Source organism: Phalacrocorax carbo, chromosome 2, assembly GCF_963921805.1.
Source record: "Phalacrocorax carbo chromosome 2, bPhaCar2.1, whole genome shotgun sequence".
NCBI classification, from domain to species: Eukaryota; Metazoa; Chordata; class Aves; order Suliformes; family Phalacrocoracidae; genus Phalacrocorax; species Phalacrocorax carbo.
Window position 1 is genome coordinate 9,172,821 of NC_087514.1, and position 24,714 is coordinate 9,197,534.

The 24,714-nt window shown below is 44.0% G+C and overlaps 2 protein-coding genes across 3 annotated transcripts in view; one reads left to right on the plus strand and one right to left on the minus strand.

Annotated features, from left to right (window-relative positions):
* NDRG1 (N-myc downstream regulated 1) overlaps positions 1-5,278 on the plus strand; it is a 40,343-nt gene extending 35,065 nt beyond the window's left edge. For both annotated transcript variants that reach the window (XM_064442053.1, XM_064442054.1), the window contains 3 exons: positions 1,285-1,320; positions 2,652-2,703; positions 3,443-5,278. In XM_064442053.1, coding sequence (XP_064298123.1) covers positions 1,285-1,320; positions 2,652-2,703; positions 3,443-3,708 — 354 coding nt within the window. In that variant the 3' untranslated portion in view covers positions 3,709-5,278. The remainder of the gene's footprint in view (positions 1-1,284; positions 1,321-2,651; positions 2,704-3,442) is intronic.
* A 6,654-nt stretch (positions 5,279-11,932) lies between these two features.
* The window catches only part of CCN4 (cellular communication network factor 4), a 38,678-nt gene continuing 25,896 nt past the window's right edge, over positions 11,933-24,714 (minus strand). The window contains exons 2-5 of the mRNA XM_064442055.1: positions 21,954-22,233; positions 17,414-17,671; positions 15,431-15,624; positions 11,933-14,922 (exon numbers count right to left, since the gene is read on the minus strand). Of these exons, the coding sequence (XP_064298125.1) occupies positions 14,623-14,922; positions 15,431-15,624; positions 17,414-17,671; positions 21,954-22,233 (1,032 nt within the window). The 3' untranslated portion in view covers positions 11,933-14,622. The remainder of the gene's footprint in view (positions 14,923-15,430; positions 15,625-17,413; positions 17,672-21,953; positions 22,234-24,714) is intronic.

The following is a 24,714-nucleotide window of genomic DNA, read 5'->3' on the forward strand; positions in this document are numbered from 1 at the left end:
ACCCATAATGAATTTGACTAGAGCTGGCAAAGTTGATTTTTGAGGTGTTTGGAAAGGTTTGAAAAAAGCCATCAGCAGAGTGGAAGTGCAAACAGATTCCTTCTGTACCTGTGCTTGCCCGTCCCTCAACAGTAGTGTCAGACAGCTGATCTATCAGCCACAGTTTTGTCATCCTGCCTTTTATGTGGACACAGTCCAGGACATCTTACTGTTGGAAGTGACTCTCTTATTTTCCAAAAACTTGATAAAATGCTCTTCCAAACAGCAAAGCGTTGTGCAAAGGCTTTTGCTGATACTTGGCATTCAGAGTACGGGTGCGATCTTCAGCTTGTTGCTGGTGGAGTAAAATGCAATGAGTGTAATAGCACGCAAACGGTGAAACAAGCTTGGTCATGCTTCTGCTGGGAACTTTTACTGTATCTCTCTTGAAATGGCCAGTGAAAATTATTATAAACAATTATTATTTTAAATGCTTTTTTCCTCCTAATGTTGAGGAGATGCCCTGCTGACCTATCATGTGGCAGACTCACCCTAAGAAAAAAATCTGACTCTCAGATCCTCTATCAGTGGCCAGCCTTTGCTCAGTCCAGGGATACAACTGATGCCAGATCCTGCTACAGGCCTGTTTTGCAGCTAACTAATCCTAGATAGGATTTGGGGTTTCCTGTAATTCACAGCTCAACTGTTTTTGGCTTGTGGTGTTCTTTGGAACAGGACTGTTTTTGTTGGGTTTGCTTTGAGGGGTGGAGTGGCAGGAAAAATGAAGTGCTCCAAAAATATTGCGTGCACTCAAGATAGCTTTTCTAATTTGGCTTTCCCTGCTTCCCTTGGTGAGTCAGGCTGATGCTTGCCATCCGCAATCTCAGCAAATTGGTTTTCCCTCTCACCTCTGAGGTTTAGGTGTGTGTTCTCTCTCTCCCGTTTGTCATTCAGGTCAATACTGAGTCATGTTATTGTAATTCAGAGCTGAACTTGAAACCAGGACTAATAACCTAATTTCTAAGAAACTGGTAATTACTGCCTAGCAAAAAACATTTATTTGTAGCTCCAGCTGATGTTTTGCCTGAGGATCAAGACACTTGAGTTTTCTGGGATGCAGTTGTAGCTTTTATAAAGCTTTTGTAAAAGTCTAACCGCTTGGTTTGCCTTCAACATGTATGTTACTCACACAACAAAAGGAATTGTTTTTCTGCCAGATAGCTAAAATGGTCATTTTAATAGAACCTGAGCATAAATGAGTTCCTCTGGCATTATACTAACTGGCGGCTCTTGTCCCCATTTCAGATGGCTGACTGCGGTGGGCTCCCTCAAGTTTCCCAGGTAGGATTTGGCTGATGGAAATCCTACTAATCCTGTTCTGCAGCATGTCAGACTGCAACAAATGAATGTTCTCCTGTAGGGTACTGGCTGTTCCCGAATGTCAGCCAAAAGGATGGTTATGATTTCACGAATAATGATGTCAGTCGGTCATCTGAGCTTTCTTTTTTCTTAAAGACCAATGAAGTGCAAAATTAAGATTGGGAGGGGATATTATTTCCACTAATTATGTCTTAACCAAGTAAAGGTCTGAGGTGGGAATGCAGAAGTATTATTTTATGCCTATCTACTAAGCTAACATGGATTAAGGCTTGAGCACTAGTGTGTTAAAAATATATACTTATTTGGGCTATTTATAGTGTAGGTCAGGAAAGTGGGAGGCAGGAAATAACAATGCTATGTTCTTGCATACACTGACCCAGCCTGACTGAGAATGAACTGGAGTTGCTGAAATATATTCATGCCTAAATTCCAAGGCTGCTAGTAAAACCAGTCTGGGAAAGTTAAAATTTACCTATGCTCCAGTGTTGCTTTGCTAAAACAGCTGCCCTGTAAATCAGCTTTAGGATGTGATGTTTTCTAAACAGATTTCTAAACAATATAATGTAACTTAAGGAAAAAAATTAATTTGTGATTACCTGCAGCTGAGAAATCCCTGTACAGGCAGTGTGTGCTCTTACAGTGGGATGGGGGAAAAGGCTTTTTAAAGCCACAAAGGAATATGTGCATTGCTCTTCTGATAGAGTCCATTCCCTGAACTGATTCAGATAAAATTATAACAAATATACGCAATAATTGCATGGTCAGTAATTGAGGTTGAGACTTATTTGGCCACTGTGTCAGCAGCACAGAAAAATAGTGCCTCTATTGCAAAAATCAGTCACATGTGGCTGTGCTTGTGTATTCCCGCTGAGCGCTTTTGCCCTATAAACATACCTATCAGCCCTGACTACCTGCATTTGCTCTCTACTGATTTGGAATTGCTGAATTACCAACACTTGCATATTTTGAGAGGCCAGTTGTTTTACTTTGGCTCATCTGCCTCAGTAACTGCATGAGCAGTTTGGGCCAGGCTTAGACCACTTGTAGCCACTTCTCTGGAAATCTCATTCTCAAATGCACATGTCCGTTTGGTAGAATAATGGGGCAGGGGAACAGACTAGGGAGAGGAATGGTGTCATTTTCTCATGTAAGTGAAAATTTTGGATGGTCAGTAGAACCCAGAGAATATTTAAGATGTCCCTATTCACACAGGGCACCTATGGTGTGTGTATATAACATTGTAATGAAACTAACTTGCTGAGCACTGCATACAATAATACTTTCTTTTGCAGCCTGCCAAGCTTGCAGAAGCATTCAAATACTTTGTTCAGGGAATGGGATACAGTAAGTATCGGTTTTATGGAATGGTTCACCTGACTACCAAAGTTTGGGCATCTCAGCACCCAGAGTGTCTTATGATCCCAGATGTGCGATCTTTTCCCTGTTGGATATGCACTTGCGGGGAGGGGAGGGGAACACTTGTGGTGTTTGGGTGAAGGGTTTTCAGACCAAATTGTGTTAGTAAACAGTAGAGAGCTTTGTAGACAGCTTATCCCCACAAATACCTACTTGACTTTATCTTGACATTTTATAGGGGGATATTTGTAATAGCGTGCCCTCATTGCATCACGGGAGATGACTCGTAGGCTGCACACAACACTTAGAACCTTGTTAGTTCAGAGACTTCTTTAATTTGTAGCTGTTTGTCCTTCATGTATGTGCTTCTGACTACTGCTGTTGTGTAGATGTATTGGTAGCCTGGGCTGCCAGCAAATGTTGGACACCTAAAAGCAACAGGAGGTCTGCTGAGTCTCTTTAGTTTTCTTCTGGCTTGTTGCAGCCATAGCAACATGCCATAAAGCTCTGTCCTGAATACCTCAGCCCTGGTCATCAATTTTGCCTCAGTAATTAGGGCTGCTTAACTGTATGCCTGGAGTAGTGGTGCTTCTACACGTGAAGCTACGATGAAAAGTATACACTGAACCCTGATTGCCTCTCCGAGGGTGGTTAGGGCTTGAGAGGAAGGCAAGGGCTTCCTTCCAAGCCCACAAAGCAAGGCATTAACAAAAGACTCTTCTTCCAGTCCCCTCTGCTAGCATGACCAGGCTGATGAGGTCCCGCACTGCTTCTGGATCCAGTGTAACCTCTTTGGAAGGACAGAGGAGCCGGTCTCACACCGGGGAAGGCACAAGAAGCCGGTCTCACACCGGGGAGGGAACGAGGAGCCGATCCCACACCGGGGAAGGTGCCAGGAACCGCTCCCATACAGACACACGCATCGAGCTGACGCCGAACTCGGCAAGCAGCGCTGAACAATCAAGCCCCAAGTCCATGGAAGTGTCCTGTTAGATGGCGGTGGGAGGTTTAAACTAGTCACAGTGTGAAAAAGTAATGGATGCCCCCTGTGTATCACAAAAACATAACTGGTATTAATCTCAAGCTATTCTGTAGGATGAACTCTGTTCGCCAGGGTCTGACAGGGACCAAAGAAAAGAAGCATCTCATTTGCTCTGTCGTTATTCCTGTATATCAGACAGTTGCTGCTATTGTGCCCTCCTTCAATGGATGCCAAATTCTAAAGGATACTTGCCAAAAGCTGATGTGGTTGTAAACACTTCAGAGTCAAACCAGACTTGCTTAATATCCTCCTTTAAAATCAAAGCTGTTACATGCCCCTTTATCTCTTATTCTCTTGAAGTAAACTGGCACAATTGGAGATGAGTTTCAAAGAGGGGGAGAAAAAAAATCACTATTAAGGATGGCTTTTAAAGAAGGAAATGAAACAAATGTGTTATGGCCTCATGTTGAAGCTGGAGTCAAATTCATTGTATATAGCTTGACTTCAAATGATAAAGAAGATAATGTATCGTGCATTTATAGGCCTTCTAATACATTAGTATTCAAGCCTGTTTTCCTATGTACAATAATATACTACTAAAATAGGCGATTTTAATGTGACTTTGGGACGAACTAAATCTTTAAGCTTTTTTTATTTTACTTTTTTGAGATTTAGTTCCAGTCTTCCTTTCCTTCCCCCCCTCCTAGACCCTAAAACTTGCTTAGCCAAATGAGGATGTGATTTAAATTTAATAAGCAAGGTAGCATTTCCTCCTTGGGATCTTGGGCCATCGGGTTTACCATACTGCAAAAGTTGGTGTAGTTGTAACAAGTAGGGTAGCTGTATATGCCAGCAAAGCAGAAACAGCTTGATTTTTCCTTCAGACAGCTTCTTATCTTTGCAGCTCAAGTTTTTGTGTCCAGCACAATTGTGATAAATTTGGAATTCTGTAAGAGAAGCCAGATCCAGCTGTTCTTTGTCAGGAGAGATGAATAACTGTGGGATGGCATGTCATTAGATACTGTACATTCAACTGCCACTAATTACTGGATTTGAAACTCTTGAGATCTCACTGGTGCTGAGAAGTGTATTCCACAAAGTGGTGGAGCAACAACACTGTATCTGAAATACAGTGCTTAATGCATAAATGTAATGATCTGCTGGTTCTGCATCTTCAGCCTCCGGAAACCTTGGGTTACTTTCTTTGATGCTAGTGGCTTGATACCTTTCTGCCAGTCAGATTTTCACAGTTGGCTGTCCTTCCAACTGTGGGACAGTAGTGGGACAGGATTTCCAGAGCTCCAGTGCATACCTGCTGCACTGCAGTCCTTGCACAAACAAGAAAACTCAAATGCTGAGCAGTTAAATAGCAAATGTTAATACTTTGGGATTGCTTGTTCAGAACACCATGTTACTTTATATTAACTAGCTTCAGCTCTTGTGTAGAATATCCATAACAGTTTGTGGGAAGAAAAGACAATTTCCAGAAAGAATAAAGCTATTGTGTAAAGTCTATCAAGAAAAGTTTCTTAATGATGTATTTGTATTTATTTCAAAACAAATAAATTTGTAACTTTGCAATGTCTGGTGTCTTAATGTTTTACCAGGAGTACAATAGTCTTCCTCAGTGGGAGTATATTCTTGTCACCTGTTTGTATCAACGAAATCTTTTCTTTTGCTCATATCTCTGCCCTTCCCTAATTTTGTGCTGAGAGCCTCTTTCTTTCCACTTCAGCCTAATATTTATACTAAAAAAACACAACACACCTCAGCAGCAGGTGTGACTGGCTATTCAGAGTACTAAAGGATAATTTTGCTCTAACAAATGCATAACAAAGTTGAGGGCTTGGTATGGAGTACTATTTCTCTGCTGTTTGAAGTTTTCTTTTGCTCCCTAGAGATAGTACTGGCTAGTGCATAGATCTGTGGTTTGTACACTAACTTCTTCACTGGAGTTGGTGCCACGCTTGTTGCATCCTTTCTGCTCCCAGTCTGACCTGTAAATCCATTGAGCAACATGTTCCTCACCAATCTCTGGAGGTATTTGGGCCTCTTGACTGAAATTTCAGATGCCAGTTTGAGTTTCTGTAAGTTGTTCTTTCTGGACCTCTTGCAAGAATCAGAAAAGGGAAAAAAAAATTAACCCTTCACAAATAAGTTTTAAAGGGAGTCCTCAAATTGAAGAGGCAGAAGAATCTAAAAGTGTAGGAAAGAATTAAAACATAGTTTATTTCTGTCCTTAAAGCAGAAGTGCAGTTGTTCTTTTTTACCTTAAGCTTCTATTTATCTCAGTGGTTTCCTATTAAAAGATTGGGGCTTTTTGTAACTCGAGCAGTATCTGCCCTTCACAGGGAAGCATCCATCTGGCTTTGGAGACTCTTCTGCATGTTACAGCGGGGCTGGGAGCACTGATGCTGTTCAGCAGGAGGGGGGACTGTTAGGGAATAACAGAGCCTAGTCACTGAAATGGCTGTGCTGTACTTTCTACATTGGGACCTTAGTGAAGATGTGGTGCTCTTGCCTAGCGACTGATTTAACATACTGGGGTGTTCAAGGGCAGGTGGGTTTATGGGTATGCTGGAACTATTTTGGGCTGCTCCTTCCTCCTGTATGTCAAAAAATCCTGCAAAAGCAAATATTTGGCATGTTTGAGCCAAGGCTCTGCTAGATGTGATGATTCAGCAGTTGCGATTGGACTGATACCAGCAAAAGGCTTGATTTGGTTAACCACAGCCTGTGCCAGTGCCAGGGAAAACGGGAGGAACCTGTGCCAGCTCATCTTACAAAAGAAGGGCAAAGTTATGTTCTTCACTGAGCTTTTATGGGAATGGCTAATCATTCCTTCCACAAGGACGCCATGGTGTGCCTGTCAAGCCTAGGCAGTTTATTTTTGTTTAACGGGGAGGAATGTATCCAAGTGTTCTCGCAGCACAAAGGGATCTGCGAGCACTTCTGAGCAGTGAGGAGTTGCTAGGACCACTATAAATGTCAACTTTGCAACAAAAAGTATTCATTTGGCAAGGAACAGCGTGTACCTGAACAGAAAAGCTGGAGGACTGTACAGAGGAGTGGTATCTTACCTTCTACTCCTTACTCTTCTTTCCCAGCAGTACTGGTCTCCTGGCATCCTTCACTTGTGCTGTAACTGGAGGGTTGCAAGTGGTTTGCAAATTTATTAGAAATTTTTATAAAACCCCTTCCCAAAGCTAGCAGATATTGAGGTCTGCATTATTCTTGGAGATAGAGTTAGCCTGGATACTGTAGTATCATTAAACCAGAAAAGGTGAGGCGGGGTTTCACCCTTTTCTCAAAGGATGAATGGCCACCACAGAGCAAGGACCTCCTGTAGCACAGAGGAAATTCAGACTGGATAATGTGAGGTTTCCAGAAAATAAACACTTCATGCTTCACAGTGCTTTTGGGGGTTATAAAGGGTAGAAGAGGAGAATAGGCTCTCAGGGACCAACAGGCTTCCTGATTGAATTAATGTATCTCAATACCAAATCTTTGCTATAGTGGTGCTCTTCAAAACCACTAGTAGAAAGGATGTCATTGCTGAAATCTGAATCTTTCCACCTCTGCCTGGGCCTCAACATCGACTATGCAAAAATCTGGCTAAACTTCAAGGTGGCTTCCCCCTCCCTGTCCTGGCAGATGAGGAGTGGGAGAGAATGTGCCAATACCATGTCGTCGCAGCAGGACTTTTGTGCTAAAGGATGCTGCTTTCCTCTTTAGAAGTCTCTGGGAACTAAACAGCTGGAAACTTTAACCTAGATGTGTTTTGGGGGTTTATGATTGATGTCATGTGTTGCTAGTGATGGGCTGAGCTGGAGAGAAAACAGTTTATAGTAAAGCTGCTTATTTTTTCTCTCCAGTGCTGGAATCCTCTTTCTGTTTTTGCATCTCGGGCAGAGTATCTGTTGCAAACCTCAACGTGCTGGTAACGCGGTCTGTTGTTTCTACCAACACAACACGTTGAGCAGTGTCTCACAAGTGCTGCTTGCAACTTGATCCTCCCTCTTCCCACATGTTGTCTGCTCTTTTTGCACTATTTTGCACTATTTCACATTCACTGGAAAGTCTCTCCCGGTCTGTTTGTATGAACAGCTGTTTTGATGCATGGATTTAGCATTTCCACTGAGCCAAATATAGGCTTCATGTTGATAGCTGATCGCTGCTATGTTTAAATAACTGAGAGAAGGGATGTCAGGGTATTTTGAGAGATCAACCCTTCCCCCTCAGCCCTTTGTAACAGACAGACACAGCCTCTCACTGTTTCTAGCTATTGCTTCATTAAGGGCTCCATTCATTTTATAAACAACACAGCTGCTGACCAGTGTTGGGGGGGAGAAAAAAAAAAAAAAGGCTTCTGATTGCAACTGCCAAACAGTTCAATGTCTGTTCCCTGGAACCCAGCGTGGGGATCGTTTGCTCACCCAGCATCTCCTGGGGGTTGGAGGAGAGCAGTTATTTGGACCTAATTAAAGAGGCAGCCCCCCACCTTGCGAATTTTTGGCACTGGTGGCTGTGGGAAGTACATTGGACACTGGATGCAAACATCATTGGGCACTTCCAGAAGAGCCCAAGGGTTGGCAAAGGGGGTACCAGGTTGCTCTTCCTTCCCCAACAGCAGCACCATCATGAGCTGTGACATACAGCAGAGCTGGAAAAAAATATCCTTGGGTGACCTGCCACTCTCTGTAATTGCTTATGGCTGAAGTGGATCATTGTATTCAGGTCAAGGTCAGCGTGCAAAGGGGACTGGGGGAGGGAGGGCTGTTTGCTGCGCGGTTGCACTCAGGGAGAGCTAGGGCAGCTCCAGGAGAAGCCCACATGAGCAATGGCACTTAGAAAAGAGAGCAAGAGCTGCCACAGGCCTGGACTTTGCAGCCCTTGGCTCTGTGCGTGTGTACCTGTGTCTGTGCGCATGTCCCCATGAGGCTCAGCGCCCTGCATGCAGCAGGATGGGCAGGGAAGATGAGGCTGCTGGGCTGTGGCTTCACTCCACGTGGTGGACCTGGCATTGGCGTGGGGCATGGCCAACCTCCTTGTAGGGCTTGGCGAGCCTGCCCTGAGCAAAGGTGCCACTCAGCCCCTTGCACACCGGTGAGGTGCATGCAGACAGACCCCCTTGCCTTACCTCACCTCAGGCCTACGCTTATATCTCTCCAGCTGGGAAATTGTCATTTAATGGCAAAGTTTTTTCTTTTATTTTTAATGATAACCAGTCACCAAATTAAAAAAAAAAACCACACCATACTTTCCCACCAGCTGCCAATATTGAACTTTGATCCTTCAATGCCACTCCCAGAGGCTTGGCAGGAGGAGATCTCACAGGGGTAGAGCCTAGCACAATTGCCCCAGGATCAGCACTGTATTTGGAAGTGCTTAGGAGATGATGGGTTTCCCAGCCTAGTCCAAATGTGGTGGCTGAGAAAGCAGCCAGGAAGCCCTTCGTGCAAGATCATGTGCTTGGCGGCTGCCACATGTGCAAACAGAAAACGCAGAGGCCAGATGGGACCTCTGATGCTTGTAGAGGCAGCAGGGAAATGTGCTACCGTTGCTGAAACCTATCACCAGAGGTGCGGTTGGATGGAATGTGCTTAAAAATGCAGAGGACTTCCCTTTCCAGGAAAAGAAGAAAAGCACACTGAAGGAGAAGGCTGGGGAGCGGGTGCTTTCTCACCTCATGTCCCAGTAGCCGTAAGCAAGTCCAAGGCAGACCCACCACTGTGCAGGACAGGAGGCCACTCAAAGTGTTTAAGCTCCTACTTCAGGCTGGAAGGCAAACTTGATTTGTGGGAAAACTCTACAAGTATTTTTGATAGAATTAAATGGTAGAATCCTTAATGGGGTTAGCTCTGAGGATATGTAAAGGGAGGGATATGGAGTAATGATTCTTCAATTTAAATGCTTTTCCCCATGTCTTTAATAACCCTGTTTGAACAACTTCTGTCTGTATGGCTGCTGCAAACAGCTTCTTCCTGCAGCCTCTCAAGAGAGCTCATAAAGAAGACATGCTTATGGAGGTTGAGTAACACACTCCACTTTGCTCAAAGACTCGACGGGCTATTCCAAGCCCAGTAAGAGTGCTGGGGAAAAACCCCAAATCCTAGAGCAGACCAGCAAAGAAGGGCATATGAGTTGAGGAATGCCTGTGTTTCCCAAGCTGCCAATATAGTCATACTTAAGGAATGCTCTCAGAGCATTGGTTTTTACTACATTGCTGGCCCTTTATTTTTATTTTTATGTGTTCTCTGGTTTAGGGCTTTGTCACACATTGCAAATGCACACTTGGACATTAGCCAGGCGAGGAACTTGGAAAAGGAAAAGAAACGTCAGTGACAAACATATTTCACCTTCCTTTGCTTGCCTAAGCTTCTAAATGAGGTGTCAGTCATAGATTCATTAATCATTTACCACTTATTAGGTTATTTAATATCTTTAAACCATAGCAGCATCATACCATCTATAAAACCTCACCGTGATGCTGTATGAGCAAGTAATAGGTGTTACATAGATGGTGTAACTCAGACTGACACTGCCAAACCAATCTGGTTTTCCCATTAATTTTTCATATATTTCAGCATATGAAGCTTACAGAAATAACTCTGTAGAACTGTTTAAATTGGAAAGTCACAGTTTGAAAAGGTATATGTATGGATATGTGCCTGTGGTTAATGAGAGCGCTGTCTCCCTCAGTTTAATAAACTGTCTTAAAACCCTTTCAAAAAACTGGATGAAAAAAATTTCAGGGTTTGATTTGCAAGATGACACAGTGTTTCCAAATACTGAGGTCTTACTGGAGTATTACATATACACAGCACAATCCTAGTGAGCACATCAAAAATAAAGCCACTGCAGTGCACCTTGTTTCCAGCTGCATGCATGCTGAAATGGTGTTTTAAATACTAGTCAACGGTCAATGTAAAGGCATCTTTATAAGTCACATTCTGGCTTCTTTTCATCTTGCAGTGAGTGGCCATCCTACTTTCTGAGCCTCCCAAACAAGGCATCTTGAGCCACCGTACTGACTCGGGTAAAGCCCCTACGGAAGGCTGATGGCTATGGTCGCTGGAGCCTGCCAATAATATCAGCATGAGCTGACCCTCCAAATCCCATCCTCTATCCTTGCCCCAGCCTACAAGACCAACAGGGTGATTTGTGTAAGCAGGGTGTGTGTCAAACTGTCTTGGCTTAGATCGGATTGTAAAACTGCCACTCCCATCCTTTCTCAAGCCTTTCCCTGGACCAGAGGGGTCTAGCACCACCTTGGAGCCTGCTATGTCCTCAATGGAATTATTGTTGGTTTCTTGGATGATGGTACTGCTTTAGGTCCCAGCAGAGACCTGGGCCCATTGTACAAGGCACTGTACAAATGTACAGTGAGCATCAGTTACTGCTGGAAGAGTTTTCACTCTCAACAGAGGCGATGAACAGTAGGGCTTTGTTGTTCTGGCTCTGAAGAACTGAGGAAAAGCGAAGCAAAGGGTGGGATGTATGAAAGCCTTTGAGAATCTAGCTCCTTAAAGTATTTAAACAGCAACCATAACAGTACTTTTGTAAAGATGCGTGATTTGCCCAGGCACACAGGGAGCCAGGGAACCGAAGCTGAAGTCCAGTCCTTTGCCTTAGTCCTAACGCTAATCTTGTAAACATCCGTTAAAACAAAGGATCTCTAATGCTCCACAAACTGTAAGTCAAGTTCACTGGCTACAGGTGTTGCTCTTCCTCTTTCAGCGTCACCAGACAGACAAGCAGTTGCACGAGCAGCAGAGCTGATGAGGCCTGGTTTCCTATAGATTTGCGTCCCCCGTCCCCAGAAACTCCTTTACAGCAGTGTAATAACCCTATTCCACACCAATGATGCCTTCAGCTCTCCCTCCTCCTTTGCTGCTTGTTTCCGGCTGGCGCATCTGTTCAAAATCCCTCCGTGCTGCTGTTGTGGTTGGGCCGTGCTGCAGACGTGTTGGCTGCATGGCAGATGTGCATGGGCTTGGTAGGAGCAATGTGGTGGGCCTGTCCCCTGTCCTCTTACTCTTTCATTTTTGTTTCAGGAATCGCAATGTTTCTGGGATCTTTACTCCACTGCCTACTTTGTTTGACATTTCCCACAAAGGCACTCACTTGCAGGTGAACAAATGGACAGCGTGGTTACATGCGCCTCATTCCCTTAGGAAACCAGGCTACAAACAGAAACATCTTGGGTGCGCTGGGTGAGATTCGTGGTTTCCAGGCATTCACTAAAAACCGACATGCACTGGAGCTGCTGGTCATGCTTTAGCTTACAATAGCGTCTTTTATCTCCCAATGAAAGCTGTGTGTTTCAGCCACGGCAGCATTTGATTACGGTGGCTACAGCATTAGCTAATTGCAAAGCAAAGCAAGCCTATTAAGTGACACAGTTTTGGGTATGTCTTTTGATCCTTTTTTCTTGTTTCCTTATGTGTACATGTAAGACAGAGAAAGACTATATAAACACACATATATGCACTCTATTTTATGCAGCACAGGCTGCACCATAGGAATATGTATATGCAAGTATAAACATATATATTCATTTACATGATTCTTTATGTTTTTATATACATTTTTATATACATTTTTATATAAATGCATGCACATAATATTTTCTCTATGTGCATATACACATATATGCACATATACAGCTACGTAAGTATAGATATACACATTGATATGTGTGTGTGCATACACACATATACAGCTGGTATTTTAAGATGGCCCAGAACTAGAACACAGGATTCCAAGTCATGCTTCAGGGATCTTGCTGAGAAAGAGATCCTGGGGTGGCTTCCCTACCAAGTGCCCCAGGACAAACGAATTTCCTTTTGGAAAACCATTGTCAACTTCTTGGCTAAGGCCTCTTTTTCTTATGTCCCCATGGTCTTTTTTTACCACGTGAGGGAGTTTGAAATTTAACAGTCTTGCAAGTGCTGAGCTCCCATTTGGGTTGAGGTGAATAGGTCAGATGTGACCTCTCCTGTCACATCATCCAGGCCAAAGGCAGTCATGAGTCTCAATCTCGCAAAGTCCTTGTGTCATCAGGTTCCTTATCACCAGAGGAACAAACAGGAGAGGCGCTTTGTACCTGCACTGGAACGTGCAGACAGGGATCTCCCTTCTTTTCTGCCACTGGAGATTTCAGGGAAGCTTCAGAAAAGATAGTAAAAGCTCTGAATTCAGGAACGACGTAGCTCTATGAAAAACTTATGAGCCAAATCATTCTATACAAAGATGCTATTGAAGTAACAGCTTTTGAAGATATACAGCATTTCTCCTAGATGTTTTTACATAGGGGTTGCATTATTTTCAGCCTGCTCACAAGAAACTTTCATTTATCATAAGCAGAAAGATTTACGTCTCCTGGGAACTAATCTAGCTTCGTCTGGTTATCAAGATGAGGACAGACAACTTGCTAACTGAAAGTAAACCAAATAAATGACCGGTTTAAAACAGTTGCATCATCCAGAGCTCAGCCCTGTATGGGCCCAGTCTCCAGACTGTCCCTCAGCAGTTCTGCCGTACTGCCAGGGATTTTGGAAGCAGATACTACAGTTCCCCATGCAGAAACACATGTCTACTCTCTCACAGCAAATGTGCCATGGTGCATGGGTGCTGTACTAACAATTTATTGGAGAAAAAACTGGCTCCACCATCCTTCAGTGATGATAAATGTATTTCCTGGAAAGGTAGTGAGAGATTTTTTTCTTCTCTTAGCTGATATTTGCATGTGAAACCACTTCTGCAGAAAACATTTACGTTGATGTTTACTCTAAGCAGTGGCCCAGTTGTGACTGATGTAGCAGAAGCTATGCCGAGGATCGTCCTCCCATTTGCACCCAGTCACCCACAGAGCTGGTGGGAAGCCTAACATCTGGATTTTTGTTCTGTCCCAGCCAAGTAAAACAAGGTATGTGTCACTGGCAAGGTGGCAGTGGGAAGCAGGGCCTGCTGGTAGCAAGACAGGGAGGAGGAGGTGGTGGTCCCCAGGCACAGACCACACTATTGCTATGTAAATAAATGGGCACATGAGGTATTGTCCTTCATCTCTCAGCTAACATTTTATCTTTCAGCCCTGCAGAGCTAAGATAGGAGCAATATGTGATCAATGGACAAGAGGACCTACTCTGAAAACGAGCTCTGGGGTGGACATTTTGGATTCAGAGCATTCAGGCTGCTCAAGATCAGAGTTGGCAGAGAAACTGTGAAAAAGCCCCTGGCACAAGATGCTCCAAGAGATCATGGTGAGTCTAAGGAGAGCAGGACACAGAAGATCTTTGACCCAGACTAGTGCAGTGAGACAGGGGTTAAACACAGATTTCAAGAGAAACCTTTGCTTCTTCCCATGAGTTTCACTGTGATGGGATCTGGCTGAAAATGACAGAGGGGGAGTTTCTAGGCGTGATGTCAGTGTGACAGACACCCGAGTCTAGTCCCAAGGGTCACCACCACCACAGACTGAAGTCTAACGTTGAAAATAAAATATATAGGCCAATGCTCATTTCCAGCTTATACTGTATTTAAGAAACAACAGTAACGATGTCTGAAGCTCATGTCTAAGCTACTGACAGCCGTGCTTTTGCTGTCATACTAGTGTACTATTCTTTCCTTTGGGCAATTAAACTGCTGGCCTAATAACTGGCAGTGCCAACGGGACTGTCATTTAAGTCCTGGAATCTGTGCATAGAGGAATTTCTGGCTGTCGTTAATGGATGGAGGTCTATTAGAGTTGAAAACCCTGCTTGTTCAAGGCCTTTCCAAAACCAGTGTGGCAAAACAAGGAGATTTAACATCCTAACTCAGGAAAAAACAAATTGTACATTGGCAGTGGATGAAAGATTCTCCTTTTATTTTAAAACCTCTGTAAAATCAGAGCAATGGGTCAATTCCAGCATTCAGCCAATTTAATTAGCGATCTCAGAGTAATCATGGTAATGAGCCAAGTCAGCAAAGATGTCATTGGGGTTCTTGCAGTTCAGGTTGCAAAAACAAGCATTGATCCACATGACTTTCCAGGAAAACTCAGTTCCATCGGGGCACTCAAACCTCACTTCAATAGTCTTGGACTTGTAGGGTGTGCAGCACCTGTTGTCTGTGCAGACACCACAATATTTGGGTCTGTATGGACTTTTGCTCACACATCCTGAGATGGTGTAGTTCGTTGGTTCGTTGGCCCTGTAGACAGCCAAGCACTTCTTTCCAGGCTAAATCAGGAAGAACAGAAAAAAAAAAGAGGTTAATATTAATTGCTGACACAGGTAGGACATGCAAACAATCTTCCTGATATTTAAAGGATTCTGAAGCTGTTAGGAAGCATTTTAGAGCCCTGGTCTAGAGGGTGCAACAGATTTACATGTTTAGACATACGAAGCCAGAAGCTGCAAGTAGGACACTTGCAAAATACCATTCATAGCCGTGACAGTAGTGCCCCATCACTTTTCCACTGAGTCTGTCTGAACCAGCAGTGAGCACAGTGGACTTGGCTTGCCTTTCCTTTCAAGGAAGTTTTGGCTGTAATTAAAGCTCTCAAGGGAAGGTTTTCATACCAGCATGTAGAAGCACAGGAAACACACATTTTTGAACTCTCTGCACCACAGTGAGTCCACACGTATTCTCTAACAGACTCCAAGATCAGAAGTGCAGCCCTCAGAGGCCTGAATGCTGCCAAACAAAGGCTGACCCCAAGTCCAGGCAAAGGTTAAGGGCCCGCACCTTAATGTGCTTGGTTATATCCACCTCGCAGGGCCGCATGTTGCACAGGCGGCTTTCCTTCAGGAGCCGACACTGGTCATTGTCGTTGGAAATCCTGGTGGAGATGCCCAGCCCACAGGTCTTTGAGCAGGGACTCCAGGATGAGGTGTGAACAATGCAGTTCTTCTGCCAGGCTTCCTCCTCTCCCTCATACGCTGCAGAGATCAGATTAACCCCACATTATTCAGCCAGGGAAGCTTTCCATATTAAACACCCTCTCCCCAGCTCATTACACATTCAGGCCACTAACCCAAATAACTAAATCACAGCGAAGTGGCTCAGCATTCCTGCGAACCTCCTCATCCCACCCCCTTTGCCGCTGACCTACTTGTGTCAGACCCTCCAGTGCTGCAAGTGCTCGGGGCCAGGGCTCATTTCTTTATTTCCCTTTGCAGCCTCACACAAGGGGGTCCTTGTCTGGGACCCCCAGGTGCTGCCACAATACAAACACTTAATCACAGAAGCCTGTGCCAGCCAATGCAGAAAAGGGATTAGATCTGATCTCACCATGAAGGTTTATTTCTGAGCCCATTCAATTGATTCCTTGTAGCAGAAAGTGGTTGTCAGTCTTTGCTGGATGGCCAAGGGGCTTGGGAAGCAGCCACAGCCTTTCACTGGGAGGAAGAGCAGCTTGAATAGCTCTCAGGGAGCTCAGCAACCACTTGAAGAAAGGGTGGGCTCTGTTTTGAAAGCAGCTGACAACCCCAGTTCAGGTTCCTTCACAGCCTTGGCCAAAGTCCCCTCTGGTCTGCAGCTCACAGTGCAGCCCACAGGCAAAACTCTGACAGAAACTGTGCTGCATTGAGCTTGCTCACTATTATACGTATGAGTAGATTAATTATTATATTAAATGTTATAAATTATAGTCTTACTTCTATAAGACTTATAAGAGAAAAAGCCAGGCCAGAAAAGTTGTGTTATGCCCATTTTGGGACACAGGCCATGAAGATATAAGGCCAATTTCAGTAGTAGATGTTTTGAATTTGAACCAACCTCACAGTTCAAAGCTACAAGGGGCAGAAGCGAGGGCTAAACTCTGGTGGTTTTAACCTACAAAATGCAGACTGAGGCTTTGTTTTGTACAACAAAAATACAGACCAAGGATTGGGGGGAAAACCCTTACCATCAAGGAAGTAAAACCCTGGCTTACAGCAAGCATCCTATGTCTCCCTGAGCTCTGCTTTTGTGAGACAGTCTATAAAATGGGGCTAATGTAAGTAACGTCACTACATTGCATCTTGGTATTATGAGGAGAAATTTAAGACTTATGGCAAGGTGAGCCCATCTTAAGCATATGGAACCATGTTTGAGACAAATGGTACCACCTCTGTGCAGTGGGCGATGTGATTGCCACTATGAATATGAGTGCGAGGAGAGAAGATTCTTTATGTGACACACAAAATAGGTAGTTCAATAATGTCCTCTGTCCGGAACAGCTAAAAAACTATACTAACAGAAAGAAAATTTAGCTCAGTGAAACTTCCACCACAACAGTTTTCAAGGTGTTATGTAAGTTTGGGACTGCTACAGAGGCTTTAAAATCATACTACTAAAGCAGTATAACCCAGGGAGAAAGCCAGAAAGCCTCAGTCCCAAATTACACTGAGCCCATTTGGTTTTCAGAGGGCCTAGACTTAAAAAAAAATTAAGTGGTGAAGTAAAGAGGACTCGTGACATCATCAAAGTGCCAGCAGATGTGTGCTTCAAAGGAGGCTTTGTCACAGCAGCGTTTGATGAATCTCATGTTGCTGCTAAGGAGTTCAAGCACGTCACTGGTGTTTGTATGTCCCGTCCTCCACTACATGCTGTATGGGAGTCTCTGCCTTGTTCACACAAAAACTAGATGCCTCCAGGTCTGGCAGTGCAAGCTGATGCCTTGGTTGAAGAGACTCTGACTTCAGTTCCCTGGTGGTGAAGAAGAGATCCACCTCACTCCCACCATACCTGCAGAGGAGATGTGGCGTGGAGACGTCTTCCTGATTTTCTTGGAGTCATCGCAAATCCACTGCTCACAGCATTTTCCTGCCATTTTAATGAGCTTTGGGTTTGGGCACCAGACAAGGGGAGGGCGTGAGTTTGTGCACATGGGAATACAGCCCACAGCCCCATTAATGCACGTGCAGTTGTATTTGCAGTTGGGCTGAAATGAGTCCCCATTGTTATATCTGACTCCATTGAGGACACATCCTACACCGACAATCTCTGAAAGAGAGGAAAAAGAAAGAAAGACACACAGACCACCGTTAAAATAATGCTGGCAACAAACAGTGCTAATGTGTTTCTTTACCAAGCTGCTCCCTGGGCTAATGGAGTCAACACGGAGACGTGGCTGTGCTGCGGGGCAATGTATTCAATGTGATACTGAGCCAAATGTGGTCACACCGTCTAGGAAACTGTTTTCATTCTGAATCACAGCAAAAAAATGAATCTTTTAATGCTTCATGGAAAATAGAAGTTAGAAAATAAAACAAATTTTATCCACAGATGCTCACTTAAAAAATCATTTCATGGCATGTTAGTGAAAGTTATTCTCAGTAGGAGTAATCACAGCAATTAAAAGAGATATTGAGTGAAATCTGAGGTTTTCAGGGACATATGAGAGGACTACATGGAGCTGCAAATATGACACAGCTCTTCACAACACCGGTACCCATCTGAAGCAGAAGGGGGAGGAGAGCCAAGGTAGCAAAGGAGCACCTAAAATGGCACTGGATGCCTGTATTTAGGCTACTAGATCCTACTCAGTTTATCACAGAACAGTTTTCTTGGAAAATGAAGTAACACATTATAAAGCCATGAAAATTACTATTTGATTGGATCAATCCTGGACCATCTCCCTTATGAGGAAAGGCTGAGAGACTTGGGTTTGTTCAGCCTGGAGAAGAGAAGACTGAGGGAGGATCTTATCAATACGTACAAATATCTGAAGGGTGGATGTCAAGAGGATGGGACTGGACTCCTTTCAGTGGTTCCCAATGACAGGCCAAGGGGCAATGGGTACAAGTTGGAACACGGGAGGTTCCACCTCAATATGAGAAAAAAAGGTCTTCCCTGTGCGGGTGCCAGAGCAGGGGCACAGGCTGCCCAGGGAGGTTGTGGAGTCCCTTCCCTGGAGACATTCAAACCCCACCTGGACGCGTTCCTGTGCCCCCTGCTCTGGGTGTGCCTGCTCAAGCAGGGGGGTTGCAGAAGATGCTCTCCAGAGGTCCCTTCCAACCCCTGCCATTCTGTGATTCTGTGATGTATATATTTAAATAAAAGCTCAAAAAACAATCAAGCTTTTTGATTGCCCATGAACAGGAATCACATCGATCCAGGAAATAAGACAAAAGTTGTATAAAGTAGCAACTTTCTTCCTTCAAAGTTATGGGCAGTTCTTTGGAACCAGTGACAGAAATCTTCTAAGGGAAAATTCAAAGTTCAGTTTCTAGTTTGGTCACACAGAGGCAGTGTGCACGCACTGATCAGGTTGCTCAAGATTTAAGTCTGGTCAGAAATGGAGCTACAATGTGGCTACTTCAGGGCCAACACAAATTGAAATGCTGGATTAAAATTCTGCAAAGGCTTCCTATTTTTATAACGAGCTTAATGAAAACATCAAACACAAATCCTTTCTTCTGCACAAAAAATGAGACTTGTTGGAATTTGAAGCACAGATCCAGTCTTCAGTGTGTGTTCAGCTCTGATTTTGATAATGCTTCAGCCTTTGTATTGGAGACATCCCTCAGTGTTGGAGCCAGAGCTGAGGCTTCAGTTAAGCTTCTAGGTGTGTACCTGAGTTCTGACAGTTTAAGAAAATGCTGTATTTCCTGGTGTCTCGCTACCAGCATGTCCCTCCTGGACTGTGTTAACTCAGCCTCCTGCAGGTCTCATACATCAAAAGATTCATCATAGAATCATAGAATGATTTAGGTTGGAAGGGACCTTTAGAGGTCATCTAGTCCAACCCCCCTGCAGTGAGCACAGACAAAGGGGCTGTTGAATGCCTTCATGCAGAACCACACTGAATCTGCATCTAAGTCAGGTGATTTGGGAGCACTTCGCAGTTTCTGGCCCCACATAAACAGCACCTGCCTCCCCACCTGGGCATGTGCTCAGCACCCTGCTGTGCCTGCTTTGGGGAGGAGAAAAGCCAACAATAAAAGGAAAGCTGCAGTGACTCCCAAAAAGCTCCTATCTGATGTCAGGGTCACCAGGTCCTGAGACACACCTCAGCATTCTGGTCCAGATACAGCCTGAATTCCGCACAGTTTCACCCCATTCCCTTTCCCAACACCTGTTTCTAGCTCTTTCAGGATCTTTTTTTTTTCACAGCTTATATTGTTTCTGTAGCCCTGCACACCCTGGATTCTCTAGTCCTAGCTTTTAGCATCCAGCTGCAAAGCAAATTCCTCACAGCAGTTACTCCCCAACACCGAGCACAGGAGTCCTGCTCTTGCCTTCACTCACCCTGTGGTCAGGGAAATAGCTGGTGTACTCAGAGTGGAGTGATGCAGCCTATACATGACCCAGTGCATGAGAAAGAACATGTCAGCAGGTCCTGTCATGTGTATCTACCTGGATGCTGAAAGCAAGGGGAAGACCACAGCTTTCTATGGCAGCCAGAGCCAAACTTCTTCATTTCCTAACCATGGAAAGACCTACTTTTCATGTCCCTCAGCTATACATGTCACAATACCCCTCCCCAAATAGCCATAAATGCTACATAAGAGGGGATATATTGTCGTGGCAGTAGGCATGCGGAAGCATGTTGGATTGGGAATCCTTCCAGACCTCGCTGGGGAAGCTGGGGGTCAACCTTCCTACATCATAGTGCTGTTGCCATAGGCATACTGAATGCCTGTGATGTATGGGAGGACCACAAAAACAAACAAAAAAAATCAGCTAAGAAAGCAAGCATTTAAATAGATAAATGTGAAACAACATGAAGACCTTTAAAGAGGCCTAGGAAGGCTGAGGTAGCTTTGAGACAACACCCACATTGTTTTCCTCTCCCAGCGCAGAGCCAGCTGGAACGATGTCATTCTTTAGAGATGTTTGTCTAACCTGTTCTTACAGACCTCCCAAGAATGCTCTACACACAGTCCAGACAATATGTTTGAATGATCTCATATCCTCTTTTCTTAAACTTGGATCTTTTCTAATCTTGAAAATCACTGTTTAAGTTTACAGCTCCTTGCGCATACCTTCTCTTGTTGTTATTTTGCCTATATTCTACAAAAATCTGGTTAGACTGCACTTTCTGCGTGCTTGTTTTTTGTGGCTGAGCTAATGCAAAGCCAAGCTCATTTCTTACTACACTTCCCATCCTTCTGCTGAGGAACAACAACCCTCAGAAATGATACAACAGTATCATTTATGTGAGAAACTGCCAGCTACCCTGAGCCTCTTTACTCCTCAGACTTACCCCTTGTGAAACTTCTGTTGATTTTCTAAGTTTATTGAAGCCCAGTGTTTGCAATCTTTTCTCTTTCCTGTGAATCAGTTATTCTATCTATTCATCTCACAGTCAGCTCTCCTCCAACTCTCCTTCCACCCTTACATTTTCTATTAGTACCTCATTCATGGTTATATTCCAGCCTAGAAGACCCTCCCTCTAAATGGCTAATTCCTGTTTATGAATCTAAAGCCATAACCAATATGTTCTAATAGCTTGCTAAACAGTCAGCATCCTTTCTGATCAGCTGTGTGGTTGTACTCATGATCATTTCTCCTTTAATCATGCCCAGAGTAATGATTTTCAAACATTTATGACATTTATGAGTGGATCAGATTCCTCTCATGTTCTCCATCTCAGAACAAGTGAATATATCCTTGACACACAGAACACCAGCTCATTTCTTTTTCCTCTTCCTCTTGAATAAAAGCATTCCAGTCACATGAATTATCCCACCAAGAGTTTGTTATGACAGGCAGGAAGAAATCCTTCTCCTTCATGGCAGCTAATGTGACTGAAAATGTAAGATTAAGGCTCAAACCTCAATTTGTCACTAAGAAACTTCACTAGGAAATGATTCATCCCTGTCCCTCTTGACAGGATACCACCTGCTATACTTCCTAGGGATCCGCTATTGGGAATAAGCCAAAAGTGTCTCCTTAATGTCATGATTTTCATGTATATGCCCGTATTGCTTGCCTTTAAAGCCAGCTGCATACCTATCTTTCCTACCTCCCCAACCCACTCCAGCACCTCCTCCTGTTACCAGGAACACAGAATCAACTACTTGCAAACCTGAAGACTTTCAAATGCTGGTTGCTCTTTGCTCTTGCCTGCAGCCAACTCAAAGAGCAAGAATTCAGATGTCATTTCTCATGCAGCCATCTGCCCTGAGAATGAAGATAGCTGTAAGGAAATAGAAGGTGTTGAATGGAGGAGCTGATGAGTGTACAATCAGATATCTAATGAGATAAATCTCAGCCATTGCTCAGACCAGAAAGAGGTGCCAATGTATATCTAAGTCAAAAATATATGTACGTCACTTACGTGCACATACTCCTATTTCGTACCTAGGTCTGTCTCCACTGTAGTCACAGTACAAGCCCCTGTGGAAATCACAGGTGTCGGCCTCAGTGCAATTTTCTCCACGCTGCTTGGCACACGTCTTGCAACAGTCGCAGCCGTCTGTGACCAGGCTGACGCCTACCGAGCACCGAGGTGGGGACCTGGGACACTCGCATGGCCACTTACAGTACTGAGTCCGTGTGTAGGCTTCTGTCGTGACAGGGACGGTGAGGGTCATGGTAGTGGAGGTCTGGGCAACGGCCTACAAACAAAGAAACACAGCTTGGAGAGCATTCCAGAGAAAAGGGGACTCCAAACCCTGTGGTGATTAGTCCTTGATTAAAAATCCCCTTAGGTCCAAAGAGACTGCAAGGAAACCAAAGAATTAATGTCAAAAAGCCATGGAAAGTGAATGGTCACTACACTCCTTTGTAAATCCTTTCAGATACCAGCTGAGGCCAAATGCTCTGCAGCTTGGACTAACACCCAAACTGCATAGCCCCAGCCTGCTCAGCCTTTTCCAGACCTCTCCTCCCTAAACAGAGGTCTCTCTACATGTAGCAACACAAGCACACAGGTCAAGACCCCTCTAATACAGGAAAAGAAGGCATGACACGTCTCCTTTCCGTGTCACCCTGTGGTGTTTGGCACTGGCAGAGGGCTGTGCTACCCTATAGCTGTTGTGCCTGTTCATTGAGAGATGGCTCTAGGGCCTCTTGGCTACTCAAAGGCTGCCTCAGGCAGCAGCAGCTGCCCTTTAGATCACTAATCAAGGTCAAGGTTATCGTGTTGCAGGATGATGTGACATATGACCCTGTTTGGCCTTGTCTTCCTCAGCTTTATCCACATTTGTGTGGGTTTTGCAACCAAAACATAGGATCCCATAAATCCACGAGGAGACTGGGAACAGGCCTGTGAGCCCACCACCCTGACACCCAGTCATGAATCTCTGCGTTGTGAGGATGATCTGAAACCCACAGGCCTAGCACTCCATCATGGACCTCCTGAGGATATCTTGGCCATTTTGTCTCTTCTTACAATACCACAAGTACCACAACAACTGCTGCCTTGCAATATGCCAGTCTTTCGACTTGAATAGAAATGAGGTTAGAGACAGGAGAAGATAACCTCTGAAACCAAAACCTGCGTAACTGTCTGTGAATGTCTTGATGTACAAGTTTACCCACCTTTGTTTGAAAAATATTTTGCTTGTCTCCACACCTATAACACAACACACATGCAGTTTATCTCCCAGACAGAGTCCCAGTCCTAAGCAATGAAGCTACACTATGGCTATAATATTTTTTTTAAATTATGAAATAATTTTTTAAAAATTTCCTTGGCAAATAAGAAAAAAACCAAAACTGCAAGTTAATTAAAAATCTGATAATAATATTAAAAAAAAAAACCTGATAAAGGTAAATCAAGGTAGAAAAGGGATTTCATGTAATGCAGTGATGTTATTCCAGTAGACACATTCAGGTCACTATTACTGAGATAATGGAGTGCTGGGGTTCCTTAGCTCATAGGAAAACCTACAGAGGGCAGAGGTCCATTACCTTCTGCACTCTCCAGTCCCTGCAGAGCAAACTCTGGATGGCATTTAGACACACCAGCCGTGCTTGTGGTGCAGGAAGGATGCAAACCAGGCCATTGACAAAGCAAAGATGTGCCTTTTCTACCAGGATCACTGCAAAGAAAACCTGAGCTGTGCACGGGGGTCAAGCAGGGCACAGTAGCTCAGGCACAGAAACAAACGGGGTTATTTGAGCTAGAGTATGACCCTGCTTGGGCACATGTGGTCTAGAAGCCCTTTGTGGTGACAAGATGCGAAGGCTGCAAAGAATAAGTGTACAAACCTACAAAGTTCAGACAAGAAAATTCAAGGTCTAGAAATTACTAAGGCAATCCCACCCATTCCTGGCTACCTTGTACTGTACTATATATTCTCCAGTTTTGTCCTCTTTACAGTTCGGATGTCTCAAACAAAAGGCTATCCACCACCTCTCTTTGAAGAATATGCCCCAACTCAACGCTTTGTGAGGAAAAGCATCCCCCAGAGCTGCGATCCCGCAGCGCATGAGCTACCCATCCGGATACTTCTGCAAAGCCCATTTACTGTCTTCTGCAGCTTCCTTGCTAACGCACTCAGATTTTATTAAAGTACATTTCTAAACCTGCTACTGGTGTATCTAAAGGTGTATTTAAGTATCTTAGTAATTAGTTGCCCTGTATTTAGAACACTAAATTGTTAACACATTGCTAATCACTGCCAAATAGGCAATGTGCTTGCTCTGGGCATAATTCCCAATTCCATTAAGGACCCTTTTACAAAGAGTTGGCCTTAAAGTTGGCTTAAAATCACATTTAAACTCATGTTTAAACTAAAACATACCAATATAATTTACTCCCACTTTAAGGGTCTTTGATGCTGCCAAAGTTGTTAAAAGAAGAACATTCAGATCAATGAAAAGCCCTGGTCTTTTAATGGTAGTATTTTTCATTCCACTTACAATAATTTGAGTAGCTGCAATAGTCTTTCACTTGAGAAGAGAGGCCTCTTCAAGTGCAATAAACCTATTTACTTTTTTGCTTATCATTTAAAAAGTGCTTAATAATCAAATCCAGATACACAGACAAAAGTCACACAGCTATTTAAAGAACACATTGCCATGGCCCAGCCCTGTAAGTAAATCCCTCCACAGTCCCTTGTTTCTATTGTCAACATGAGCAAGCAAACAAC